General features: G+C 33.9%; 1 protein-coding gene across 2 annotated transcripts; it reads right to left on the bottom strand.

The window, feature by feature from the left end:
* Positions 1 to 104: 104 nt before the first annotated feature.
* On the bottom strand, positions 105 to 25,893 carry LOC115449195 (ATP-dependent translocase ABCB1). Of its 2 annotated transcripts, none has more exons than XM_037444218.1 (24): positions 25,861 to 25,893; positions 17,945 to 18,051; positions 17,572 to 17,629; positions 16,253 to 16,531; positions 15,039 to 15,139; positions 14,516 to 14,687; positions 13,535 to 13,706; positions 12,754 to 12,884; positions 11,664 to 11,888; positions 11,404 to 11,529; positions 7,734 to 7,937; positions 6,560 to 6,730; positions 5,768 to 5,957; positions 5,354 to 5,433; positions 5,105 to 5,266; positions 4,925 to 5,029; positions 4,507 to 4,668; positions 3,930 to 4,133; positions 3,268 to 3,509; positions 2,762 to 2,921; positions 2,425 to 2,619; positions 1,958 to 2,164; positions 1,353 to 1,499; positions 105 to 1,151 (listed from the first exon to the last, which is right to left on the bottom strand). In XM_037444218.1, the coding sequence occupies exons 1-24, from the start codon at positions 25,876 to 25,878 to the stop codon at positions 957 to 959; spliced, it is 3,813 nt and encodes a 1,270-aa protein (XP_037300115.1). In that variant the 5' UTR covers positions 25,879 to 25,893; the 3' UTR covers positions 105 to 956. The 2 variants fall into 2 exon arrangements, with proteins under 2 accessions (XP_037300115.1, XP_037300114.1); XM_037444217.1 differs by lacking the exon at positions 25,861 to 25,893 and adding an exon at positions 20,266 to 20,450.
* Between the last annotated feature and the right edge of the window lie 1,201 nt (positions 25,894 to 27,094).

Raw genomic sequence — 27,094 nt, 5'->3', positions numbered from 1 at the left:
AGTGTAAGCAAAGACAATAAAAGGAAAAGGAAGTATAATAACCAATAAAATGTTGGACTTATTCTTTTGTTTTAAACACTGACCGTAAGGCAATAACACAAAAATAAATTGATTATTTTTTATTACACCAAATAATCGTTTTATATATTATTTTACAAAAATACAATATGAATAAATACATTATCTTACAAGAAATGCAATTTTCCCGCACAATAATCTCACTTAGAGGAACATTAATAATATTGTCTCACAGACATACACAACTGCGATGCCTACATTAGGAAATATAGGTATTGAATGCGATTGGACAAGACAGCTCATTTCATAAGCTAAAATAAAGTTCATCTAACTAGAACAGGCGAAAATCAGTTAATTAAGGTACTCACCGGACATAAAGTAAGTATCGTTAAAAAAAATAAGTTATTAATAATACGACGACATAAACAGTTATAATATTACTAGAAAAAGTATGTTTATTGTCAGACTATTTCGCCCCAATTACCTCCCAACGTAACAGAAAGATACTAATACCCATATTCACAAACAATACTTTCTTTAGATAATTACAGCGGTCATACGCTTTCACGGTGCGAAGGCTGTTATGCCAAAAGCACTGAGATACAGGCTTTTATCACAGTACTTCTCGTACTTAGCTAAATAACGTTTGTGAATACGGACTTACTGACTACGGACCTTCTTTTTATCCACAGGGTTGCTGAACACTTAGCATATTTTTGCTTCATTACTAGTCTGTTACCTGCGTAGTGTTTCTACAAAAAGAATCTGTCCTTGCAGAGTCAAAAAATATTTTCTTCCTATGCTTTACACTTATTATGAGTTAAACAACAATAACTTTTAACTGGCATTATCGCAGTAAAAAGAATCCCAAACTTCCATATCGCAACCCTTATCTACAATGGTATTTTAAGAAAACTTATATTACACAATAACTGACATTACATGTAGCCTCGCCTGTTCAAGTTATAGTAAATGCCCTTAAGGTCCATAAGCTCCTGGTGTCTGCCCTTCTCGGCGAGCTGCCCGTCGCTAAGCACACAGATGCTGTCCGCGTCCCGCACGGTACTCAAACGGTGTGCGATCATCACACACGTACGACCCTCCTTGGCCGCGTCTAATGCTTCCTGCACTACCTTAAACGTACGAGTAACATGAGTGTTGGGTAAAATAATAGTATCCAGAAGAGATATAAACACCAGCGTGGTGGAAATAAAACATACAAGGAATTTGCCCTGGATAGCTCATAAACCCGTTAAAGATGGCTGTCTAGTGAATGAGATTGCGGCCCTTAACTATAAAGAACATAAATAAAAATATTCCATAACATAACTTACTTTTTCACTCTCAGTGTCGAGAGCGCTAGTAGCTTCGTCAAGCAACAGCATCTTGGGTCGTCTTATCAACGCCCTGGCGATGGCCACCCTCTGCTTCTGACCGCCTGACAGTTGAGTTCCTTTACTTCCGATATTTGTATCGTAACCCTTATATTATAAATACAATAATGTATTAGTTTATAATTTATTTTTATTGTAGATTCGCTTCACGTTGTTTTTCAGTTAGTAGGTATATACTAAACTAATATTGTAAAGATTTCAAATTATTTTCTTTGTGTATATTGATATGAAGTATTTCGGAATTCCGGTAGTGAATACCTCAGGCGTAGCTGCGCCATAAAATATAGTAAATCTTACTTCTTACTAAAATTTTAAAATGAGAAAGAATAAAAATGTTTGGAAATTTGTTATGAGTAAATGCAGACATAACTAAACGGAATTGGATGAAATTTGGCACGCGTGTAGACCATGTCCTAAATTGAAACTAAGACGTCTTTTTATTCGGAATTGGCTTTCTTGGGATATCATATTTTTTTTATTGATTTAGGAACTTTTGTATCCCGAAAGGCTCTTTCACCAATTAAATAATAAAATAATGCTAGTACCATGGGTAGAGAGGTGATGAAGTTGTGAATGTTCGCCTGTTTGGCTGCTTCTATGATCTCGTCCATGTTCGGTTTCCCCGAGTTGTTGCCGTACGCGATGTTCTCGCCGATGGTGCGGTCGAACAGCACCGGCTCTTGCTGCACGAACCCGATGGACTGACGCACATCTGCTAGACGAAGCTTCGGCAGCGGTATGCCATCTTGAGCCTGTATAACAACTGAGATTTCAACAATGGGAATTGGTATTTGGAGTATTCGAAATACCAATGGGATTTAGTATTTGGAATTTTCGTAATAGGTCTCGTCTATAAATTTTAATAGTTTCATCGTTCTAAATATTTTACAGTCACGTTGTATAGTAAATTAGTGTGCTAGCTTTCCTCTCGCTGGTCGCTTTCAATCACCATGGAATACACCTTTTCCACCAATAAACACATTGATAAAACAAATAAAATCAGTTCACTTACCACTATACCCTCATCAGGGTCATAGTATCTCTGCAGCAGTTGTATGACGGTACTCTTGCCACAACCACTGGCTCCGACCAGCGCTATCGTTTTACCCCGCTCTATTTCCAAGTCAAAGCTCTTCAGGACTTGGATCATGGGGCGGGTAGGATATCTGAACTGTATTTCCTGCAGACTAGCCTCACCTGTTCCTTTCTATCATAATAAAATATACGATTAATGAATCGCGAGTTATCAAAATTAACAAACATACCGAAATAACAATAATGAAACCCAAACTAAGTTTAAGGCGCCACAACGCAAAATAACGAGGTACATTAAAAATATCAACTCTTACAAAGTTTGTGACCGCTGGTGTATCCGGATCAGTGATCTTGGATTCCCTGTTGAGTAATACTATGACACGTCCGGCAGCTTTGATACCCTTGTGGAAATTGGGTGCAAACGCGAATGCTTGCGCGGCAGACGATGCACCCATCAAGAGCGCTTGAGCTGATCTATAAACATAACCTCAATAAGTGGTAGCCACATTGTAGCAATTATATATATATAGCATCAATGGGCCTGACTTAAAGTGACATCTTCAATATTGTGTCTCTACTACATACATTGTGCTCTGTTCCTTATCTCTATACCACTGCTAAAACGTCAGCAAGACACTAGAGATCCAATTTTGTGAAGGCCTATGGGTAATGATAATTACTTAGCTTCAGATTGGCAATACCAATCAGCGTGGACAATACCAATTGTCAATTGTCATTGTTGTTTTCCGAACCATTTGGATGGTAGTAACCATTAGTAACTACCAGGATGAATAAGTTTATGAATATAATGCACACTAACTTGAAAACGTCTTCATAGTTGATCCCGTTGTAGACGATAAGATTTCCGCCGTAGAACATGGCGGCAGCGATGATGAAGTTAAAGAGGCCTCGTGACAGGCCAAACACGAGCCCGCGCCAGTGCGCCGACCGGCTGGCGATCACCAATGCAGGCCGTAACTGCACTGCGTACTCCTGTTGGAACGTCTGCTCGCGACCGAGCGACGCTACTGTACGAACGTTTGCTACTGCTTCTACTGCAATCTGCGGAAAAAGTTTTCCATAACGTAGTCAGTCAATTTGATCACGAAAGTTATAAATCGTTTGTATGTTTCTAGCATGTCATTGTGTTCGTAAATAATTATGGTTTTCTTAAAAGTATTTTTTTTAGATCGTCATAGCGCTTGTTTAAGTTGAAACTCGCATCTATTTGCATATGAGAAAAAAAATTAAGTATATTTATTTATTTATTATTAACGGACTGCTAACGGAGTTTACAATTCGATTTAAATCCAAACATGTATATAGTAACAGTCTCCTATGTAATTGTAACTCTAGTTACAAGCAGTCACAGCATGAGCCACAATATATATTTTCACAATATATATATCAACTCAATTGGTGGAACATTTTATATCGTAGCTATCTACCCTTATTCTAAGTAAAAATTCTGCAGAACTGTACCTTAGAACTAGTTTCCATAGTTTTGGCTGTACCGAAAGTTTCAAAATGGGCTAATCTTCCCTCCCTGTAGAGGATGAACATCAATAGAGGTACGAAGGCCAATGAGACTAGGCCCACTCTCCACTCATACACCATGGCCAGAATCAGAGCAAAACCAAACGTTCCCGCAGCTTGCAAAACCGACCCTATACGTTGTCCAGTAGCCTGTAGAGGATACAATAAAATAATAAAAATAAACATTCCGTGTGTCCATAGCTATTACACTTGTAAAATCACAAATTTAATAATAAGCTGTGTTATTATAAAATCCATTAATAACACTGATAGTAATCGACATTAAGACACGTTTTGCATTACAAACAAACAAATTTACAAACATTGAATCACGGTATTGGGTCATGCTCTGTATATATCACGTTATGAGATAAGCGTTACCAAATTGCGATTGAAATTTTATATCCTAGTAATGTATGTCAATTAAATTTACAATAATTGTCATTGTTTTTAAAGAGAACTAAAATTAGTCTCAAGAGTAGGGGACTTTATAACTGTCATAAAGAATATTGATTTCGCTCACCCCTTGCACGGCAGCAGCCTCGCCAGAAAGACGAGCGCACAGTGCACCAGTGGAATTGTTCTTGTCGTCGTAAAATGCCACTTCTTGCCTTAGAAGCTTGTCGAACATGAGCCGCCGCAGCCGTTCCGTCAGGTGCTCACCAGCGATACCGTACAGGAATACCTAAGTTAACAATACATACAGTACTAGAGTAAATTTCATGAGGAAGACTGAAACATTGATAATTTAACTAAAGCGCCAACAATAAACAGAAATAAATTATTTAGTTAAGTTACTACCACCAGAGTTTTACGGTAGAATTATTGGAAAGTAAAATGTAGGTACTTATAAGTTTAACACGAGAACAGGAAAAAACAAAAAAATAGTCTATAAACGTGATCTGACTATAAAATGGATCATAATATATTGATATTGTTACCATTAAGAAATTGGCAATTCCAGAATATACACCGATGCCGACAAAAATAAGAGACAGTCTTCGCACTTCCGCTAATACTTTATCCTGGTCAGGATCGGAGAGAATCTGTAACGCAAAATTTATTTATTTTACTAAACGCATGCGAACGAACTGTTCTATACGCTAGAAAATTTTACTTACTCCAATAAAATCACCAAATATGACGGCAAAAAGCGGCATAGCGAAACCACTCATGAAGGCGCAAAAACTCGCGACAGAAACGGACTTCCACTCAGGCTTATTGAGCCTCACTACTCTCCAGAAGGAAACCTCTGTTGCCACCGCGGTCTCCTCATCATCTTTCTGTAAATATCAAATGTAGTAAGTTGTTAAAATTTTCTATAAGTCTAACTGTTTTTATTTATTTGTTCAATTCTATCAATAACTTACGGCCATGTTAAAGTCAGTGAAATCGTCTTCATCCTTTTCACTTCTTACTGATGCTTCTCTGGTCAGTTTTGTGTTACTCACTGCAGAACATTTACAACCTTAATATAGCATTTATATTCTTCTTCCATACCCAATATTCAGTAAAAAATACGTTATTATTTACAAGTATATCAAAATCAAATAACTTATATCGTATAATTGAGATATTTCTTCATACATGTGTGCAGACATCTGTAATTTTCTCAGCTATGTGAGCCACGCTAAACTTATTTAGCTTAGTTTTCGGTCTGCATCCGACATAAAACATACTGATGGCAACAGACTCTTATATGTGACTACCGACCAGTAGTTCATCTGCCTTTTCTTCTACCTACCCTAATCCCACAACTAATAATTATTATCTATTAATCATACCTTGCATTTCCTCGCCTTCAGGAGACGTTTGCATCATAACCATGTCATAGTAATGTCCTTTCATTTTCATTAATTCCTCATGGTTTCCAGATTCTATTACATTGCCTGCTTTGAATACGTAAATGACGTCAACATTCCTTATCGTCGACAGCCTATGCGCCACCACAATTGTTGTGCGACCTTCTTGAGCCTGCAGAGTTTATTTAATATTTTGTTATTGGAGGTATTTTTACTTTATCGGGAAAATTCTATTATATTTCTTAGATAGTGGTTTGTGAGAATATTTTTTATTTTATTTTATTTTATTTTATTACACTTTATATACAAAGAGTATAAAGGCGGACTTAATGCCGAAGGCATTCCCTACCAGTCAACCTTTAGGTGGTGCAGAGACTAAAGAGGTAGGTGTACACAACGAGAGAAGGTAGTGGAGAGAACATGTATCTCCACTACCTTCTATCATGTAGCTCCTTTCATTTTTTTTACCTGCTGCAATAACCACCAAACCCACTGCAATGTAATGTCGACGCTATACACTTTATCCAACACATTACAAAAAGTCTTTAGCTTAGTTATTAAGATCTGCCTCCTGCCTGCCGTGAACTCTTTCAGAAGGTGCCGTCCTAGATAAATTGTGATAGAAAAATTTACACATAGGTTTTGGCGACTAAGGATTCAAACATAGGACTTCTCGTCCACTGCCCATGATATAGGCACGCTGGCACTAGACGTACTAGGCGATATGTGGCACTTTATGGATTTTTTAACTTAGATATAGATGTGTATATCTACCTTATCCAGAGCCTTTTGGACTTTAGCTTCTGAAGACGTGTCGAGCGCGCTAGTGGCCTCGTCGAGCAGCAAAATACGCGGATTGCGGATCAGGGCCCTCGCTATCGCAATACGTTGTTTCTGTCCACCAGATATCGAAGCACCACGTTCGCCCACTAAAGTGTCATAACCCTGTACCGAAATATTTATATGTATTTCTAAAATGTTCTTATATTTTTCGTTATTCACATTATGTTTATTGAAACGCACCTAGGGAATTCTAAATTTCAATATTATGAATACTTATCTTATATCTAGCTGTAAGCATAAAATCTTGCATTTCATTCGAAATATCAAAAGCTATTGTATTTAGATACAAATAGTACGTTTATACACGTCATGCACGCAATCATAAATACCTAAGTATTTACATGACACGTAATCTGGATACGTTGTAATAATCCAAATATCGCGTTTCCATTATAATAGCATATATAGTTGTAGTAAAAATATAACAATAAAAAGGATGATATCTTATCATTGAATAAATAATTCGTTGTCCCCATACAATTGTCCTCGCCGATTACAATACGGTTCGAGCATATTACTTCAATAATTCGTTAATACAATACGAGTTATAGTTGCCCCAATCTAATAATTATAGACACAAGTCTTTTATCCATGATAGTAAAATGCACGTATTATGTACGCATCATCTGTGTAGAATACACAACTAAAGTTACAGGTAAGTAGTACGTGTGTTAGAAGTACACAGTTCAGTATCATTCACAACTTCTAACTTGTTGATTAATAAAAGAGATGTTTCTAATTTTAATTTGATTGATTCAGAATATTGCAATTGCATGTTTTACTGCATTGTACTACAGAATGCGGAGATAATATGGTTATTTTTTAAAAATAAAATGATAAAAATATTTGAAAATATTAACTCTACCACCAGTTCAGAAAGTAGTACGTGATACAGAGAAAAAAATACAATTGTTTTTTTACTGTTTTTTAGAGCAGTTCATTCATACTGTGCTCGCAAAATAAGTAGTAAATGAATTTTAAAAAAATCTTAAAATTATCTCTAACTGTTCTTTAAAAATTACCAATGCTATCTGGTAACTCGACCGGATGCCTGATTCTTTACGATTATACCACCTATCACGTCTCTCCCACAACACATACTTACTTTTGGTAACTTCATAATGAACTGATGCGCGTTGGCTTGCCTAGCCACAGCTTCGATCTCCGCATCAGTGGCATCAACTCGTCCATATCTTATGTTCTCCTTAACCGTGGTGTTAAACAATACCGGCTCCTGGCCAACCAAGCCGATCTGAGATCTCAGCCAGCGTATAGATAACTCCCGGACGTCATTGCCGTCTATCGTCACCTGTGCAACAATAAATATTGATAAAATTCGTCATACTTTCACGAAGATAAAATAATTCATCATACTTTCACGAAGTGGAACAATTAGATGCAAGCGGGAAATGTTGGCTAACGACCGATTTCGGCAAACACTTCCAATTTTAATCTTCAACCTGATCCCGAGGATTAACCAATTTAAATACATCATTAGTAAGCTGTAAAAAAAATCTAATTGGTCTATTTTCGTGATCGATCGAAAAGGAACGTTAGCACAATGCATGGCTTTGATACATAGGCATTTTTATAGGACTTCAAAACGAACAAATATTTTATTCTACTGAAATGTGTAAATCCTTAATAAACATGTAAAGACTGTGAATGGCACAGCCACAGGTTCAATTCTCGCCACGTAATATTTGTAAGTATGATCCACATATACGTATATACTATGTTTTGGATCTGGATGTTGTGGTAAATACAGAAATATTCCCGTAGTTTCTGATACTAGCAAAATAATCTTCTTTTTTGTATTCGCTGGCCTGAAGACAGTTGGTATTTATTATAATACTAGCGACTAGCCTCGGCTTCGCACGAGTAATACAAATTATTTATATCCTGATGACTTCTAGAAGTCCATTCACCAACAAACTTCACAAGATCACCCGCTGAGCTAATATGAAGATTATCTAATAATTTTCATTAAAATCGCTCCAGCCGGTTTAGGAACTTAGATACACATGTTTGTTTTAATTTATGTGTAAATAGAAGATAGATAGATTTACTAATGTATCACGCACATCTAATACATCAAAAATATTTGCATAATAAAGTATTTTCCGATAATATGTATTGAAATTAGTAAATACAAACTATACAACCATCGGGTGACGTCACCTTTCATATTTCCCATATCTTATCATTTCGAATGTATGACCTTAACCAGTGAGTATAAATAATAAATTCGTTTTCAGCATGAAACTACAATATTTTAAAACGCAATAAACGTCGAATAGGATTCAATGACATTTGGCACAGAGATTTTTTTACATGAGCACGGTAAAACGACTGACTAGACCTGATGATCATTGGCGTAGCTATGGATTTTCTTGCGGGGGGGCAGCGGATGCAAAAAATAATTGCCGATTTCAACGATAAGCCTGCGCCATGCTAAGCCCCGCGAGGCGCAATGCTTTTACTTGAATGGGCAAAGACGTTTCTAGAGCAGCCGCCGCCCACCCTTTCTCCCCTCTATCTACGCCCACGCTGATAGTAAGTGAAGTAGCGAATAGGATCCAGATAGACGAAGTGTCGTTGAAAAATCATGATCCCTCGCAAGCCGATACTGTGTTGCCGGCCTGTTTAAACTAGATCGATTCTGGAATGAACACAATATAGGATACCTTATACCTCCGAAAAGTACGTTGGTACTTTTACTTCAAGAAAAGACTTTAACATGGGTCGGGCTATACAAAAACCTAGTAAATAAAAAAAACATGATCATAGCGTTTTCGATTTTAAACTACTACTGAACTTTAGTTACACATTTCCGAAAGTGATGGTAATTATGACTAGTCATGATTATTTTATCAAAAATTTTAATAAACATACATGATTCACAAACACCGTAGGTACACATTGAAGTGTGACGAAATAGATAAAAAATAGTTGTCTACATCCGTATTTCATTAATCGCATTATTATAAAGTAACAAGTCAGCATGTCAAGCATAAAACCGTTTTCCCGGAATATATTAAAATTTAAATAAAATTCTGTTGTAATAAAAATTTACCAATAACATAATCTGTGACTATTCAATATTTAAACATCCAAACGTCCACATTATAATATATTACTTAGTAGTTAATAGGAAAGTGTTCTCTTTTTGGCTTACAAAAGTTTTCACAGTACAAAAGCTTACAAAAGTCAAAACATTAGGCCTTTTCCGTTTTCATGTTGCCATCTATGGTAGGTGCGATGTACTTTACTGGGTAAATGATACAGCCAAACTTTATATTACATACGTACCTAACTGACTGCCTCGGTGACTGCAGTTCTGCGGTCTCGGGTTCGATTCCCGGGTCGAGCAAAATGATATTGCGTTTTTGTACTCAGTATCACCCTGAACTCTGAAATTTGTGCCCGATATGGCGATAGGTTCGCCGCCTATCACATCATGTGACACGCACGATGAAAAGTAGGTGCACCAGTTGCACCTCTGCCTATCCCTTTGGGTATACAGGCAAAAATGTGTGTGTGTCTATACGTTATCCAGTAGGTTATCAGTCTTCCAAATTTATACCTAAAACCCTGCGTCACGTATACAATATCCGAATTTTTACTACTGCAATACCTACAGTTTATAGTGCTAACAATTATTATCGTAGTAGAAATTTAATAACGATATAAATTCCTGGTAAATGTAAGAAGGTTTTGTCTAGAGTGGACAGCTCGGTGACGCGACTGCCGAGTGGTTACAAAAAATTACATGTCAAATTAATTTAGACTAATACTGTTTATCATTTTATCCATTAGACCTAATCTTTGCACATATGATCTCTCATGTAGCAGATAATCACGGCTTAAATGTATCAATTTATAGTTTAATGTCTCGTATTGATATGAAAACAATTGCTATCAGTGCGTTATCGACTTGGAATGTGTTGAGGCCATTATAATAATTAAATATACAAAATTCCTCTATTAATTTTAATGAGGAACTGCTATTCTTCTACAGGAAGAAGAGGAAGAAGCACTGAAGGTAATGTCAAACAGTACCTAAGTCCAAAACGTTCAATTTTGCGAAACGTTGTTATATAGATAAGTTTGGTGCGGTGAGCCTGGGGTTCATCAATGGTCATCAGGCTAGAAATTTGTGTACTTATGTTTTAACTCAGATGTTACTAAAATTAAAGCCATAAATAAAAGCAATGGTAAAAACCATCGAATACCGATATTCTTAGAAATAAATATACAAAAAACATCCAATATTCAACATTAGCGATTGAAATATTTATCAATACCCACACAGACATATAATAATACGCGGTTGTTTTTACATAACGGTAATAATTGAAACCACATAATATTCGTCTTTACCTGTGCTAACATTGTGCCATATATCATTCATGGATAACAAATATTTTGTCAAAAAAATCCCGGTTTTATTTGTATTATTTTGTTGTTTAGTGCAATTATTGTATGTAGGGTAGTGTTGTATTTCTGACTAAAAATATAATGTTACCGCTGGCAAATTCTCTTCGTTTACTAGATAGAAGTGGCTTAAGAACAAGTAAATTTAAAATGACTTTTTATTAATATTTACTTTGTTCGAAACTTACAAATGTTTGATTTTACATATATGGCTAGAATAACTTATGGTAAAGTGTTTTCATGAAGAAAAGTATATGATTTCATTTATTATCGTAATGTCCAAGTGACCCTGTATATGAAAAAAGTCTCTTTTAATATAGTTATCGCTTTAAACTTACACTGCCGTCAATAACATCGTAGTATCTGGAGATAAGCTGGATGATGGTGGACTTCCCGCAGCCGGAGTGGCCGACAAGTGCCACTGACTGGCCTCGCTTTACTGTCAAACTTACACCTTTCAACACCTATAAGCGTATAATATTTGTTATTCATAAATAAATTCCTTATTGTGATCAATAACTTTATCATCAGTTGTTTATTCTATCTTTAATCATTAAATCAATGAATGCAAAGAAGAAAGTGCACTAAAAATGCTTACTGGAACATCAGGGCGAGATGGATATTGGAAGACGACATTCTTGAGCTCAATGTTGCCGTCGATAGAGGGCGGCGTCACGCCTCGGTTTAGCAGAGGGTTGATAGTGGGCACGTTGTCGATTAGGTTGAAGATCTGAGCGCCGGCACCACGCGCCGACCCAAACACTTCCATCAGAGTCGATGATATGCCAAAGTTAGCTGAACCTGTCATAACTCCGAAGAACACCTACAAATATTTGTAATTCAGTTAATTTACAAACTATTGAAAATCAAAAGAAGTTCTTTGCATTCATGTCAAATAAATTTATTCTTCGTCAATTATTCGGTTCGTTTTCAAGATCGACCTAAAGATAACGAGTGAGATCGTCTATTGATCTCGGTTTTAAATGGAAGCGCTATTACGTATGCATATGGATTATTAATTATTAAACATATTGTTTATTACAAAAAGGGTTTAACGTAAAAATGACTGCTTTCTGATATTGTAAGTTGTAATTGATGAGTAAGAATATTCCTTCATGAAGAAAAATGAAGCAAAGATAATTTATGTTTTGCAATCAAGTGACATAATTACCGATTAAATCTGTTATGTCCACATTGTTAGAGAAACACTGATTAAAAATATAATACTATATGGTCTACGAATTTAAATCTCAAAATAAAAAATATCCGCCTGGAAATTATGCTTTATATTCCTAATTGCATCTCTATGATGATATATCTTCATATCACTTGTATAATGTGACTTTCATTGACGTATATTCTATAGACATGAACGTCCATTAAAACTATTTGTTCAAAATCTGAATAAAATGGCTACCAAAACGTCGCTGTTATAACCTATTTATTCACTTGAACAACAAATAATTTTACTTATTTGACTAATATTTTTTATTCACATCCAGGGGTACTTGTGTACAGTTGTCCACAAGCTGTCAATATTGACCATACCAAAGTCAATTTGAATGGATTGCAGTGCAATTCAGTTAAACACAGTGAATGTTCGGAAAGCCAAATCTAGTACGTAGTACATATGTATCGATGATGACATTGCTTTTTTTTATGTAGAAACAAAGAAAATCGTAACTTACAGCAATCATAGTAGCGACATCGTAGTTTTCGGGCTCGTCGACCATGAGTCTATAGCCGAACCAGAAAGATAGGGCGTAGGAACAGAAGATGCAAAAGAACAATGTGCCCATGGCGATACCGTTGAACAGACCTAAACACACATGAAACATTTGATCATTTTCAGCTGTGGTTAAGGTATAAGAACGAAATATTTTAATTATATAAAGAAATCTATGGTCACGTGGGAACTTAGGTGCTGCATGAGGGAATTATAGCTAATACCTGTAGCCTGTAGGTATGTATGTATGTATGTATCCTCCGTAACCGTAAGAAGTAACAATTTTAGTATTAATTTAATCAATACGAAGATATTACCGCGTTTGCTCTAGGTAGTCAACAGAAGCCTAAATCCGGTTTTGATCGTATTTAAGTCAGTTAAACCATTTCACAACAAAGTTTTAATCAAAAGAGTAAAAAATAATTACTTTATGCCGAATCTGCTTCACTAGGTACCATTAAAAAAATGGGGAATGAATATGCGCAATTGAATTGTCGCGCTCTCGATTCCCTGAATATATCATGATTAAAATGAAAAAAAAAATGGTTTAACAAGTAACAACTTATTTCAATTACACTACTTACGTAAAAAGATCACGTTAATTTATCATACATAATTAATTTCTACATAGGATTATTGTTTGTAATAATATTATTTATTAACCAAAAACAAAGCCAGAAGAAACGAGAATGTAAGCTGGATGAAGATAATACACAATTCTATAAAAATGAATTGTATCTAACCTTTTTTGATGTTAATTTTTCTTGCGTCTATTAAATGCTTTCCGTATCTCTCTATCTCCTTTTGCTGTCCACTAAACGCGTAGACTGTTCTAATAGCTGACAAAACTTCTTCAGCAATATTGCCTGCTTTTCCTGAAGCAACCGCTTCTTTCTTTGACAATCTTGAGGCTATCTACATAGGCAAGAACAAAGAAACAAACAGAGTTTTAATTACACACTCGACCTACAAGCCAAACTGTATCGGTTACCAACAATACAAAAATGCGCTATCTGCTAACGGTACTAAATACATATAAAATATTGATATATAAAGTAATACAATGTCATAAAATAGTCTCTAAGAAAAGTAATTTTTGATTAAAATTTACTTTCATTCATAATTATATATTTCTAGCGTCCATTAGTTAACTTATATTGTTTTTATAGCCTTATTCATTTAATAATCGTCTCTTACGCACATATATTATTCATTAATGACCGTCAAATTGTTCTGCGATCTACATAGTACTGACTACTTATTACGTGATGTTTCCATAATAATTTTATGCTCGATTTGTGATTTTTAACTCTGCATACATTTGTCATTAAGATTTAAACAAAAATATCTTATCTATTCTACATACTTAATTTCTTTTTTTTTAATTAAAAGCAATCGGTGTACAGGTGTCAGAAGAGCAGTAGAACACTTAAAAAAAGCAATGGGTGTGCAATGTACATACATATTATATATCATTGCAGCTGTAAGTGTACTGAAACCAATGTCGTTTAAAACTACGTCACTGCTAGCTCCATTGGTTTGCTATTTGTACCAGATATGATAGGCGCTAACTGATGCTGCAGACATTTTATAAAAAAGTTCCTGCTCTAAAGTACGTTATACCATCAATTTCAATTGGTTGTCATAATTTAATTATTTAAAGATTAACTCAAACAATATTCATAGATTATGTTAATTAAATAATGAATATAAAAATGACTTACCAAGCCTGCCACACCAACAAGCGACAATGTAACAGGGAAGGATATCAAACAGAGAAGAGCCAACTTCCAGCCCTTGATAAGAGCCATAGTGACTGAACTGAGGAAAGCGCACTGGTAGAATATGAACGTTGATAGTTTTTCGCCAATGCCATCTTCTAACTTTACCACGTCACTAGAACAAAAACATTAGTAAGTAGCACAAAATGGTTGCAATCTGCGCGACTTACTATCGAAAAATTATTAAATACAACAGATATATCTCTTAGATTGTTTGCTTGCTATGAGATATTAGTTTTAGATATTTGTCACTCTGACAAGAATCTTAATTATATGCAGAAAGGTACATAATAACGTTTATAGATTAGATTCAATGTCGTTTGAAATGGACCTAATTTGATGGACATAAAAAAACAATATTGATCCAAACGCTCGAAAATCAACTAATCGAAGTTTAAAAGCCACTTTTTGTTATATGTAAGTAGGTAAATAATATTAGTAATATAATGAATAAGCTTAATCTTACCTGTTAATTTTAGCGGCTATGTCTCCAGTTTGGTGAACATCAAAATATTCGAAATCTTGATTCAATGCTGCTTTTAAATACTCCTGGCGTATTCTATATACCTGAATGAAAGATATTACACTTTTTATGTTGTAATATTGTTATAATAAACAACAGTGTTCAGGCCAGTCGATTGCTCGTTGGAAAGTAAATATATAAATAATGCTGCCTACAAAAATTGTTGAAAACCTTTCAGTAGTTCGAATTTCATAATAACAGAACAGGGTACCGGACTCATTTTTGTTCTTTACTATTATCAAATATTTACATAATATAAATTATAACACAGAAGGAATTATTAAAATCCGGTAAAAAATCAACAAGTTATAAGTCTTTGAATTTCGGTGGAAGGGGTAATTAACAAGAAACAAAAAAGGGACGAAATATCCACATGTGACGTCATCGGGAATTACGACGCTTGCGAAAAAAGAGATGAAGAGATATCCCCACATCGCGCCCACTTCTGCTCGTTACAATATTTTAAATATGAATTACTCGCTCATTTTTTAACCAATTGTTATGCAGTTTTCGTAGGAGTGCTTCTTTTTCGTATTATTAACCATTACATATAGAATAATGTACAAAATCAAGCATAGGCCGGTCCCCTACTGCACTGACATGTCAAGGCCAAGGTCATAAAGCCTAGTAATTACATAAATACTTGTTAGAATATACGCTTTAAACTTTTACTGGTGGTAGGTCTCTCATATGTGGTACCACCGCAATATCTATTTCTGCCGCCAAGCAGCGGTTACGGTTTGAAGGCCATTGTAGCCAGAGTAACTACTGGACATGATAAGAATTAATATTTCATGTTGAGGATGGCGAGCACAGTGGAATACCAAACAATACTTTGTAATTCAAGGTGTTGGATGGTGTTTCTACTAATTTTGGACGATCGTATCGTTTACCATCAGGCGAAGTTCAAGCTCGTCTCATTATTCAAAGCAATCAAAAAAATACACGTAACTCAGCTATTTTTTGCTTAGCGTTGACATGTGGTACAATACTCTATGCTTGATAAAATAGTTCATGCTTTAAGTTCTTCGAATATAATTATTTACCTAAGCATCAAATTAAAAAGAATCCAATATCCAACCATTAAAATATTTATATAGCATTTTTAATGGTTATCGATTTTTAATGCTTAAAAATAGTTATAAAAACAAATTTACCTGATTGTACGCGGACAAATTCATCAACACGGTAGCGAGGTAGGACAGGGCAACCAATGCCACGCCAAGAATAGTGTTGTATATAGCAAAGTACCACATGGCTTCGAGGAACGCATCATTGTTCGGGGAACCAATTACTATAGAGATCCCATAATCAACCATATTCTGAAGTAATTCGGCCAGTAGAAGGGTGTTCAAAGGTGTGGATACCGCTGCTAAAGCTGAGCATATTAATGCTGTGAATATGAAAAACTTGTCCTTTCTTGTCGCGAATCGAAACTGCAAAAAATGTTTTTAGTACAATTGTGTGGATATTTATATTTATTTGTTATATAAAGGTGAAGATATCATTCGAAACAAACATCAGGTGCAATATTTAGCGGTAATTGTAATAAATTGAATGTTTATATCTTATTATCTTTATTTCGTGTTTCATATTGACCGTTTTAGATATTCATAATATCTACAACATATTGCCTGTCGTAAAAATGTAACAAAATCCATTCTGTACATGCGCACTTCACGATAGAGGCACTAGCATTATATAAATTTAGCCAGCTCCTGCTTATTTATTTTTTTATTGTTTGTAACTATATTTTGAATTTAATTTGGTTAGAATATATTTAAGTAGAATATATTTATATGCATTTATACACAATTCATTATTTATTAGCACTAGATATTACCTCCAATATTATTAAGTATAGGTAATGGATTATATTATTTGGAAAAGAGATGATTGTTTATTTATGTTGGCTCCTTTGTCGTTTGATTGAAATAAGGTCATTTGATATCATATCAGTCAGGGTTTGAAAATCAAGGTGAACCCCTGGGAGGACTGCATTGTTATTGTTAGTGAAACAATTTTTTGCGTTTGGTACCTAATTCGTGAAGGCCAGTGCCAAAGTAGTATTAGGAAGTACATTTTTAAATAAATGAATCAACAAAATTTTGTTATCAATTATTCACAACTATTTATAATACCTTTTAAATTAAATTATTACAATTTTAGGAACTACAAGATTTAAAATTTGGATGAAATGTGACAAATATAAAATATCACATCCCTCTTCCGCCTGCTCTTATCCTACAACAGTGTTGAGTCGGAGTAAAAACATTTTCAAACATATTCCAAAAAAGGCTTAATTTTTAAGCCCATTCGCCTAGCATAAACCTCCTCCCAATTCTCAATTATTACCTTATATAATAAAATTATGTTACAATAATATATTCCATATATAATTTTATAACCAAATAATCACATAAATTGTTCCCTACATACATATCTGAAAGGTGAAGGAATAAAAAACAATGCTCACCAGCGTGAAAAATGATATGCTTGGAACTTCCTCATTGTTTGTATCGGGTTCGGAATCACTGAAAAAAAATCATAAATTATGTATGTCTACGATTGGAGGTATGAAAATAGGTTTTAATTGTCAATTTAATTAAAATGCCTGTACTCAGTAATCTAGCAGCTAATGTTAGCATATGAATGAATTGTTATTGTACAATGTATACATACACAAAATTGATGCAAGTGCTTCTAAATTACTATCAATTGAAGACAATCTATTTGTTTGGTTTATTTAACAACCTTTTTTTTCAATCTACAATACTATGTTATTACAGCATGAAACGAGACATTTTTAAATGAGAATTAACCCGTATTTTAGTTAAACGTGGACTCACCTTTTCGCTGAATCATTTTTCTTATAATCTCCATTAGACAGATCCGTTATGTTGTATTTATTCTTTAATACACCGAACTTAGGATCCAAAGCGCTATCCTTGGTTTCCTTCATCGTAATGAGGTATTAGTTAAAAGGTCTGGCGATTCACTTTATTCACATCTGTTTTATAAATTAAACATTTCTCACAAAATTTGCGGTTCTATTTATCTACCCTTTGTGACGTCTAATGTTCGGCCGCCTCGGTCATGACTGGAGTACCCTATCTGTGATAGCACTTATCATTTTATCACCCAAGATAAACGAGCGCGAAATATCGAAAACTAAAATTCTAGTATACGTAATCCACCATCTCATTGGTGTTTTTACTGAAGCCGTAAGGAAATCGTCTATTTTGGGCGCACGATATTTTTAGAAGGAAACACGGATATACATTAGATATCGAGTCAGGTGTTTAACCAGAATTTTGCGTCTTGAACTAATGTTGTATAATTATTCCAGAACGTTGAGTCTCGAAGGCTCAGTTTTAATATCGATATCTCACTTGCAGCTGCATTCCGACTGCCGCGGCGAGTACGTTAGATGGTACATAATTAATGCGATAGATCGATAATGGATTCAAGGTCTTGTAGAACAACAACCAGGTGCACCGCAATATGATAATGTACACCGAAAACGTCTAAGGGAATTGTATGGTCATACTTTATAAACCAATACAATTTGGTTTTTACTTGGAAAACTTATAACGTTAATGTCTTTACGTTAGCCAATATATGGGCCAATGGTTGCGCCCAATATGCGTGGACAGCATGTAGAAGTGGAATTTGCGGTCTCTTTGGCAAGTATTTGAGTATGAGTGAGTGTTGGCCCACGCATTGGCCCGAGTTCTCTTTGGTGTCGGTCTTTTAATACATCTGAAGATGTTGGCGAATTGATAGCCGCGGTATCCACACGTTAGCTACGCATTCGACAAAATATATTCACTTATATAAGGGCCAACAGGAAGAGGGGCTTAAGAGAGTAAAAATACATTAAAAAATATTAGAATCAAACAATAAGTCAGAAGTATAATTATAATTAATTATAAACGGTTTGTTGCGTAAAGTATATGCACATGTTTTCTACCAAAAATATTGTATTTGGTAATTCCTTATCTCATTGTATAATACTATGACAACCATATCTATATCTCAATATTGTACAGTTAAACAAACGTAGTGAAGCTGTTTTAAATAGGACGTTATAGTATTTATAACATGAGGTTATTGTTTACATATCTGATACAAGACTGGTAATTACTGATTATTAAAAAAAAACTTATCTATTATTCAAAGTACAAGTAAAATCACTCTTTTACTTTGCAAGTAAACGATCTCTGCTACTATACTTTGCAATAAATCAAATTTTTCGCATGCAAATGTATGGAATGTTATACAGTGGAGCTATATTAGGTACGATTATGTCATTAGTAATATAGGATGGATAAAACTAAAAAAGGTATTTAAAAACGGGTACACTTTATCTACAAACTCTAAGGTAATGACAAATCTCTTGAACTTAATACTATCTAATACAATAAATTACATTATTTATATTTAGCAGATACCGCGACGTTACCCTACCAAGAATATTATAGTCACTAAACTATTTAATAAAATAAACAAATTGCAGCTCGAAAACCGCATGTAACTCCCCGTGTTTTAACGACGTATTTGTTAAATATAGTTAATAAAATATATATCACTGTCCAGCAATTACACTTACTGTGCCCTTGCAATCTACAATAATGTAATGATATGGGTTTTCTAAATCGTATCAAAAATCACTGACAACTACGTTGCCTAAAGATCGACCTGCATGCAAATGCTAGTTTAAACAATAATTCTCCGTGATTTACAACTTATTTCAGTTAGTCTTTTCAAACAAAAATAAATGTCTTCGACTTTTTAATTACTTCATACACACAAATTCAATACAAACACAAACTAAGTTTGTTTGTCGTTGATTTATGACTTAATTCTATTATGTCAGATGTATTCACGGTGGGCTAAGGATTTTTATTCAACTATTATTCCCTGTAAAGTGTGTTTCGTAAACAAGACGTTGGGCACTGGGCAGAGACATTGTTACTGGCGACCATTGTGCCCCTCCATTGTCACTACACGCGATTTTAAATAAAAGTTTGTTACATTTAAAGCTTAACTGATTTTGTGTGACAGATTCTTCGGATTCCTCTTACTGGTTTCATTGTTTATCTGGTTTTTGTTTTAAAATTTATTGGTCTGTTATAATTTTGTCATTCCTCTATAGTAAGAAACGTACCTGTTCTTTATAAGTTTTCATTAAATCACATCTTTCTTCGCTATCACTGACGATTTTGTCTCTCAAATTTATGTGCTCGGGTCTTTCCACATGTTTTATAAACATTCCGCGTTTTTGAAACATTGCGACGCACAATAGGCTTTATTGACGCGAAACAATCCGTCCGAGGCCAACACTTAGTTAAAACTGACATATCGTACTGTCAACAGAATTTAGATACGTTGTTCGGAGATGAAATCATTTTTTAGCGGTAAATAAATTATGCGCGTCATTGTCAGACGTATGGTTAACACGTTTTGTTTATATAAGTAAGTAATTCGTCGTAGTGTGACGTCCAAAGTTAAGGAAGAATCCTTTTGTAATTATTACCATCTAATTCTTTACTAGAAAAACCATATAATATACTTAAGCAAAAAGTAAAGTATCTTGATGTCACATGAAAATAAAATTATACCCACTGATAACAGTAGATTATTTTCAATAGATTCACGTTTATCTTACCTTTTTAACATTCATTGTTACCCGCCTTACTCTAAACTATATAAAAAAATAAAACAAACTCCGAGAATAAATATAAAAAAAATTGAAAATCATAATTCAATCAAGCTTGTTAGTTATTCTACCGTATAATGCAACGATCATGTCTGTGCATTGAATTTATTATTAAATGTTCCTCAAGACCCAACTGAGTCACTTCACTAATGGGTTCAATGTTTAACACCTATAGCAGAGATAACAAAAGACAATTAATAAATGAAGTCACGAATTTAGTTTAGGTAAATCTGTAAATTATTTTCTATCTTCTATTATATAAATAACCATTTCCGTGAAAATTAAATGTCAATATCGATCATTTTTGTACAGTTGGTGATCATTTGTATCGAAGCATAACGAGTCTAATGATTTCTATTATGAAACCGCTCTCATAAAAGCTAAATTAGAGATAATTTGTAACTATTAAGACCAATTGTTTTCCATTTTTTTTACGTTTTTAAACAAAAGACCAAAAAAGACGTACACGATCCTTTTAGTTGCATCGCCTTAAGTAACTTAAGTCTCATTGAAGGTGACTGTAACATAGCACTCATTTTGTCAATATTCCTAGTATCCTATGCAAGTCGAAAATTATTAGAACATTTCTCAATACATTGTAATTTAAAGTGTTGGATGGTGTTTTTACTGTTTATGGGCGGTCGTATCGCTTACCATTAGGCGAACGGCAAGCTCGTCTCGTCAATCAAAGCAATAAAAAAAAATCCCTACAATTACTTTGCTACTAGCTTTTATTTGCGCCTTCGCTCGCGTGAAAGAGTTTTCCGGGATAAAATCCCGCTATATATTCAATGAATAGAAAGTAGTCTATGTTCTTCCCAGAGTCTTAAACTATTTCCATGCCAAATTTCATTGAAATCGGTTGAATAGTTTGATTTTATCGCATTCAGTTAGGCAGACAGTTGTAGTGGGGGACTTCGTTTTTTAATATATTATACCTATTTTTAAATTTTTTAATAGTAACAATTCTGTCATACATATTAGTTGCGTAACTTTAACCGTTTACGAAGCGCGCGCAACGAAAGTACTCATAAGAAATAAAGTTTACTCGTTTATGCAACATTTTTGCTCATTTTGATGCTCTTCTCGTATTGGTCATGCGTGATATTATGAAGCCTCCCTTGATTATTGGCCTAATCGACTCTAAAAGTTTTTAGTTCAATTAGAACCAATAGTTCTTGGGATTAACGCATTCAAACAAACAAATAAACAAACTCTTTAGCTTTCATCTGCATATGACAAAAGAGAGTACCTACCTATTGAACCTGGTATTGTAGAGTTTTAGTTCACTAAAAGCTAGAGACGTAATGTTATATCTCACGAATTGTATTTCTTTCTAGGATCATGTAAGCTGTCTTAGGACGCTTTCAAATTAGACGTGCGCCTGCAGCGAGGTAGCAACGCTGTAGTCTCGCTTCTCTATAAATCGAAAAGAATTGCCGCAACGTAAATAACGCTAAAGTAAAAGATTTAAGAGCACCTTCAATTTGCCGCTAACTGCCGCAGAGCAGTCGCGCGAATCTTTTTTATATTATAGAATTACCTAATATGAAGGCACCCTTGTACCTATTGCAAACCAAAAGCTAAGCTAAGTAAAGAAAATGATACATAGTGCAAAGGTTAGTCTACACTAGGGTGGAGCGTCAATTTTTTTTTAATTTTTTCTATGTTGAATAGCACTATAAAGTTGCATATCACATTCAATAATATAAAAAAAATATTAAAAAAAATATTGCAACCTATTTTTAGCCCTCTACCGACGTTTGAAGGTCACGAAAAATCGTCAAATCGAGATATTTTTAAATATATCATATAGCAAGAAGTAACTATTACTTACATTGTTAGGTAACTTATAATATCTTAAATCACTATATTTATATCTATAAATAGTCCGTACGTATTGAAAAATTAACAACTAAGCAATAAAAACACAACGTCAATACGAAGGAAATAAACTATAATTGCGGTTACAAGAGAAAATATTGCTTTAATAATGGAGCCAGGATCACACTATTTAGAGCATATAACTACGTTGTGTGGTACTGGAAAAGCCATAGCGGATTAAATACACTTGTTTTTACTAAAAATCATATAAATTTAAACAATTCATTGGCTATTGGATGCGACCGAACTGCTACAAACACTGGTTAGAAAGGTGGAGTGAATCGTTTCGCATTGGCATAAAATAAAATACTTTATTTATCACGTAGGCGAATAAAGTTACACTTATGATACGTCGAAACAATGTATAAGAATAATTATAATTATTATTTCTAAATAACAATTAAAATTAATTATATAACTATGGACATTTTAAATTAGGGATAAAATTTGTAATGAATACAAGGTACAAACCGAAGTTATCAGCTCGGCTGGCAGGTAGGTGGAATAAAAGCATAACGCGTCGCGATCCTAACCGGCGAGGACATGAGCCTAGCCTAGCTAATCTACTAGCCTTTCACTTTATTTAAGTGATGACTACCCGAAGAAGAATGGTAGAAAGAAACTCCGGCCTTATGTTGTCATCAATTGTTCAGTACATCTTTTGTATTTTTTTTCCAAGTCTTTTTTGTAATAAGGCAGTCCACTGCACTGGTTTATTTGTCTACTACATGCGAATGAACTATCCTTTCGGCAATTGTTTATAAAATTAGACGGAGCAACCAGCGGCCCTCAACTCTATGCCGGGCCAATAGGGAAAGGGTTGGAAAACTTTACTGATCTTCCTGTCACTGAGTTTTCTTCTATACCGTCAAACGTGCCTGTTTTTCTGAAGGAAACTGAAAATAGTCTGTGTATAGATTAGAAATATCAAATGTGTCAAGCTATAAGTAGCGGCTCATGTTCTCAAGGCTTGTCTTACATAAATCTAGGAAAAATAGCTCATTGAAGATGTTTAACAACGACTAACAGAATCTCAAGACAATACGTAGTCATCAAACCCTTCTTATCAATTAATTAAATTCATGTAATACATTTTAAAAGTTTATTTCCATGTCTGGTTTTGTATAAAGAAAGAAAGTTCGTTTAAACAAGGGCCAACCCACATCTACAAATGAATAGAATTTTTCCAATGTTTGATCGCTGACATTAAAAAGATTATTGATCCTGTTATACAAAGAAGTTCATTTTTATGTTTATCTAACATAAAATTGCGCGCAATAATGCCATACTTTAAAACAAAAACCATTTTAAAGTACCCCTAAAAATCTGAATAATTTACGCAATTTTTCACGATTTTGTTATTTTTGGCTTTCAATTTCATATTAATTTTTCATATTTTTCCCTCAATAAAGAATTCAGTTCATTGTATTATTATTATTAGTAGTATTTTATGTTTAAGTTTATGCTAAAATATAAAAGATTACTGATTTTGATGTTATTTTGTACTGATTTAAAAAATATCTTATTTAATGTATTTTTTTTAAAAAGTTTGACCTAAGGTAGAGGGCTAAAAAATATGTCAAAAAAATAAAATAAAAATATATTTACATATAATTTTGCCATATGCAACTTTCCGCAGGTGTTCAAAATCGATTTGATGACTTTTTTTTTTCTCCATACTTTGACGCTCCACCCTAGTCTACACAGTTTGCGGTTTGCGCAATATAAAAAAACTCAGCTATACCAGTTAAGCCAAACTAAGTTAGTTTAACTCTTGGTTTGTCCTTTTAGGTGCCAAGAGGAAAAAAATAATAATAAAAGGAATTTATCGATTTAATCAAACAGCTTGAGATAATTTCTATTCATATCATTATGACATTTATCTTCAGATACCGATATATCGGTAGATAGTGCGTGAAGTCCTGCGAATCCAATGAACCCACGAAATCATTACGAAATATAGGACACGTACAAAGTACAAACCACGACGAAAGTACTTAAACAACGAAATATTGATAATGTATGATTGTCATTTTCTCACCTATAAGCAGCGCGTGCACTCGTGTTTATCTAACTTCGGAAATGTTTAAACATGTTCCAATGCATTGAAATGTACGAATATATTATTATTAAGCTTTACCTAATCAGGTACGTGAAAAACTAAATGTAGAAAAATACCTTCCCACTTTTAATTGCATTTTCTTTATATTTAATATAATCGGCAAGTTCTAAAGGAGGCATTACTCGACATGAAGCACTAGTTGCAAAAAAAATATTTTTCTTTCCCTGACTCCTCTCTAAACCTAACAACTTTTGTAAAACTGATCTCCGATCGTTTTTAGAAATTACCTTTTCATAAACACGTGCGGTCCGTGCATATATAGCGTATTTGGGGTTGGTTTTGCCTCTGATCGTGATAAGCATGAAATTGCAGCTGCCGCAATGATTTCTATGTAGACGTTAAGGATCGTTCATACCGCACGATGACTCGTCGCCGCGGTGGGCCGGCCCACACGTGGTGATCTCCCGCCTGGCCGCACGCGTCACCACTTTGTCCTACACTAAAATAGGCATTTGCAGGCACCCTATGTAAATTGAGCAAATGCTCGGATGCTCAATGAGACGGATATTTCAAGAGTGCTTCATGATTGACATTAAAAAAATATCGGTGGAAAGGTTTTGAAGTGGTAAAAAGTCGTTCAGAATTATATGACGATGATACATAAAAAATAGCTATATATCTACTGAAATATCTTACAGTATATACAAAATAAGTATACGTAAACGTAAGTGATCCACATGGAACAAGTAAACTTTTTATTTAGTAGGTATAGTCTTGTAAGTGCAAAGCGGCGAAAGGTAAAATTTTCCGAAAGGCAACCCGACGAAACATATCGGTACTTATATGCATAAATGTGTTTTGCAAATCGTTCTAATATTAATTATTCCACATAAATTCTGCATAAAGGAACCCGATAGAAATTGAGTTATATGGACCCTTCGCCACTGTTTGAAACTTGTATATTTAAGATGAATAAATGGCATTCAGATACAAAGTGTATTTTAATAGGTATATATTTTATATTGTATCAATTTGAACAATAAAATCTAATTAAGTGACTGCCTTTCATAGTAATAGTAGATAACATTTAGACATACCCTGTAATCTCCGCTCATAATTTCATTTTACTTGGCATAACCTAATACGTATTGTAAATACATTGTTAGATATTTGTTATTTTCATGATGCACTTTTAAAACTTTGATTTTTTTGTTATTTTCATAATATAATATTATAATATCTATTTAAAAACTTTACATTACAAATAATTTGACAATCTTTATTTTTAAAGAGAGCTCTTCAATAGACAACAGGAATAAAATCATAGTCGTATAAACCTATAATTATAATATAAAAAGAAGAGTTTATATGCTTGTTCTTGTTCTGAGATTTATAGCAAAGGGGTTTTTGAAATTTTTAATGCAGATTGCAGACTGAAAACTTTGCTAAGGTTGTTTAGCTTATTTCTCATAACAGAGATAAGATTTTTTCTTGTGTCGCAAATCGCAGTCTTTGTAAACTGAGCTATGTAATATGTGTAATTTTCTTATCTATGTGAGCACATACATAAGTTAGTTCTTGCTCTACAAATATTGAGCATTGCCATTTGCCAAATTAAACTTAATATTATTTTTATTCTCAAATAATTATCCACATTTTGTTTTTTAAAATACTCTTTAGTAACTAAATATATATCTACTGCAATATTCAATATGCTTTATGTTATATGTTTGCCTAAATTTTAACACAATTAAAAAAATTGCCCTTGAACATTTTTAAGCCAAATTTAATAAACAGCAGTAAAAAATTATCTAATATTTCCATGTGTAATATTTTCAACTACATGCAGTCATATAGTTTTTTTTATTAAATTAATCAAAACAATTATATTATTTGAACACAGATTGAGCTTATTAAAATGTGGTGTTTGTGTGTAGAGATAACACCTATAACGGTGTAATATGCCTTGCTCTTTAAACTGTATAATAATTTAAAAATAACCAACAACTTACTACAATAAAATAAAATAATGTTACAAAGTTAAATATTGGACAATGAAATTGATACGTCATAAAGATATCAAAATAATAAGCATATTTTAATTCTTGTCACAAAATATTTAACGGTACTGTTTCATTTGCGAAAGAAAAGGTAAGTAATAATATATTGGGATATATTTCATGTTTACAATAATTCCATTATACAGTTTTGTGCGAACCTGTTTTGGGCGGGTGGTGCAATAGGAGGGGCCGCTGACGCCACGCCCTATGCCGCCTACATTACTTGAGGGTGTAGTATATATGTACATACGATACATGTATCAAAATATAT

Source organism: Manduca sexta, chromosome 28, assembly GCF_014839805.1.
Source record: "Manduca sexta isolate Smith_Timp_Sample1 chromosome 28, JHU_Msex_v1.0, whole genome shotgun sequence".
In the NCBI taxonomy this organism is placed as follows: domain Eukaryota; kingdom Metazoa; phylum Arthropoda; class Insecta; order Lepidoptera; family Sphingidae; genus Manduca; species Manduca sexta.
The sequence above is the reverse complement of the archived record's forward strand: the minus strand, read 5'-3'. Positions and strand labels throughout refer to the sequence as shown.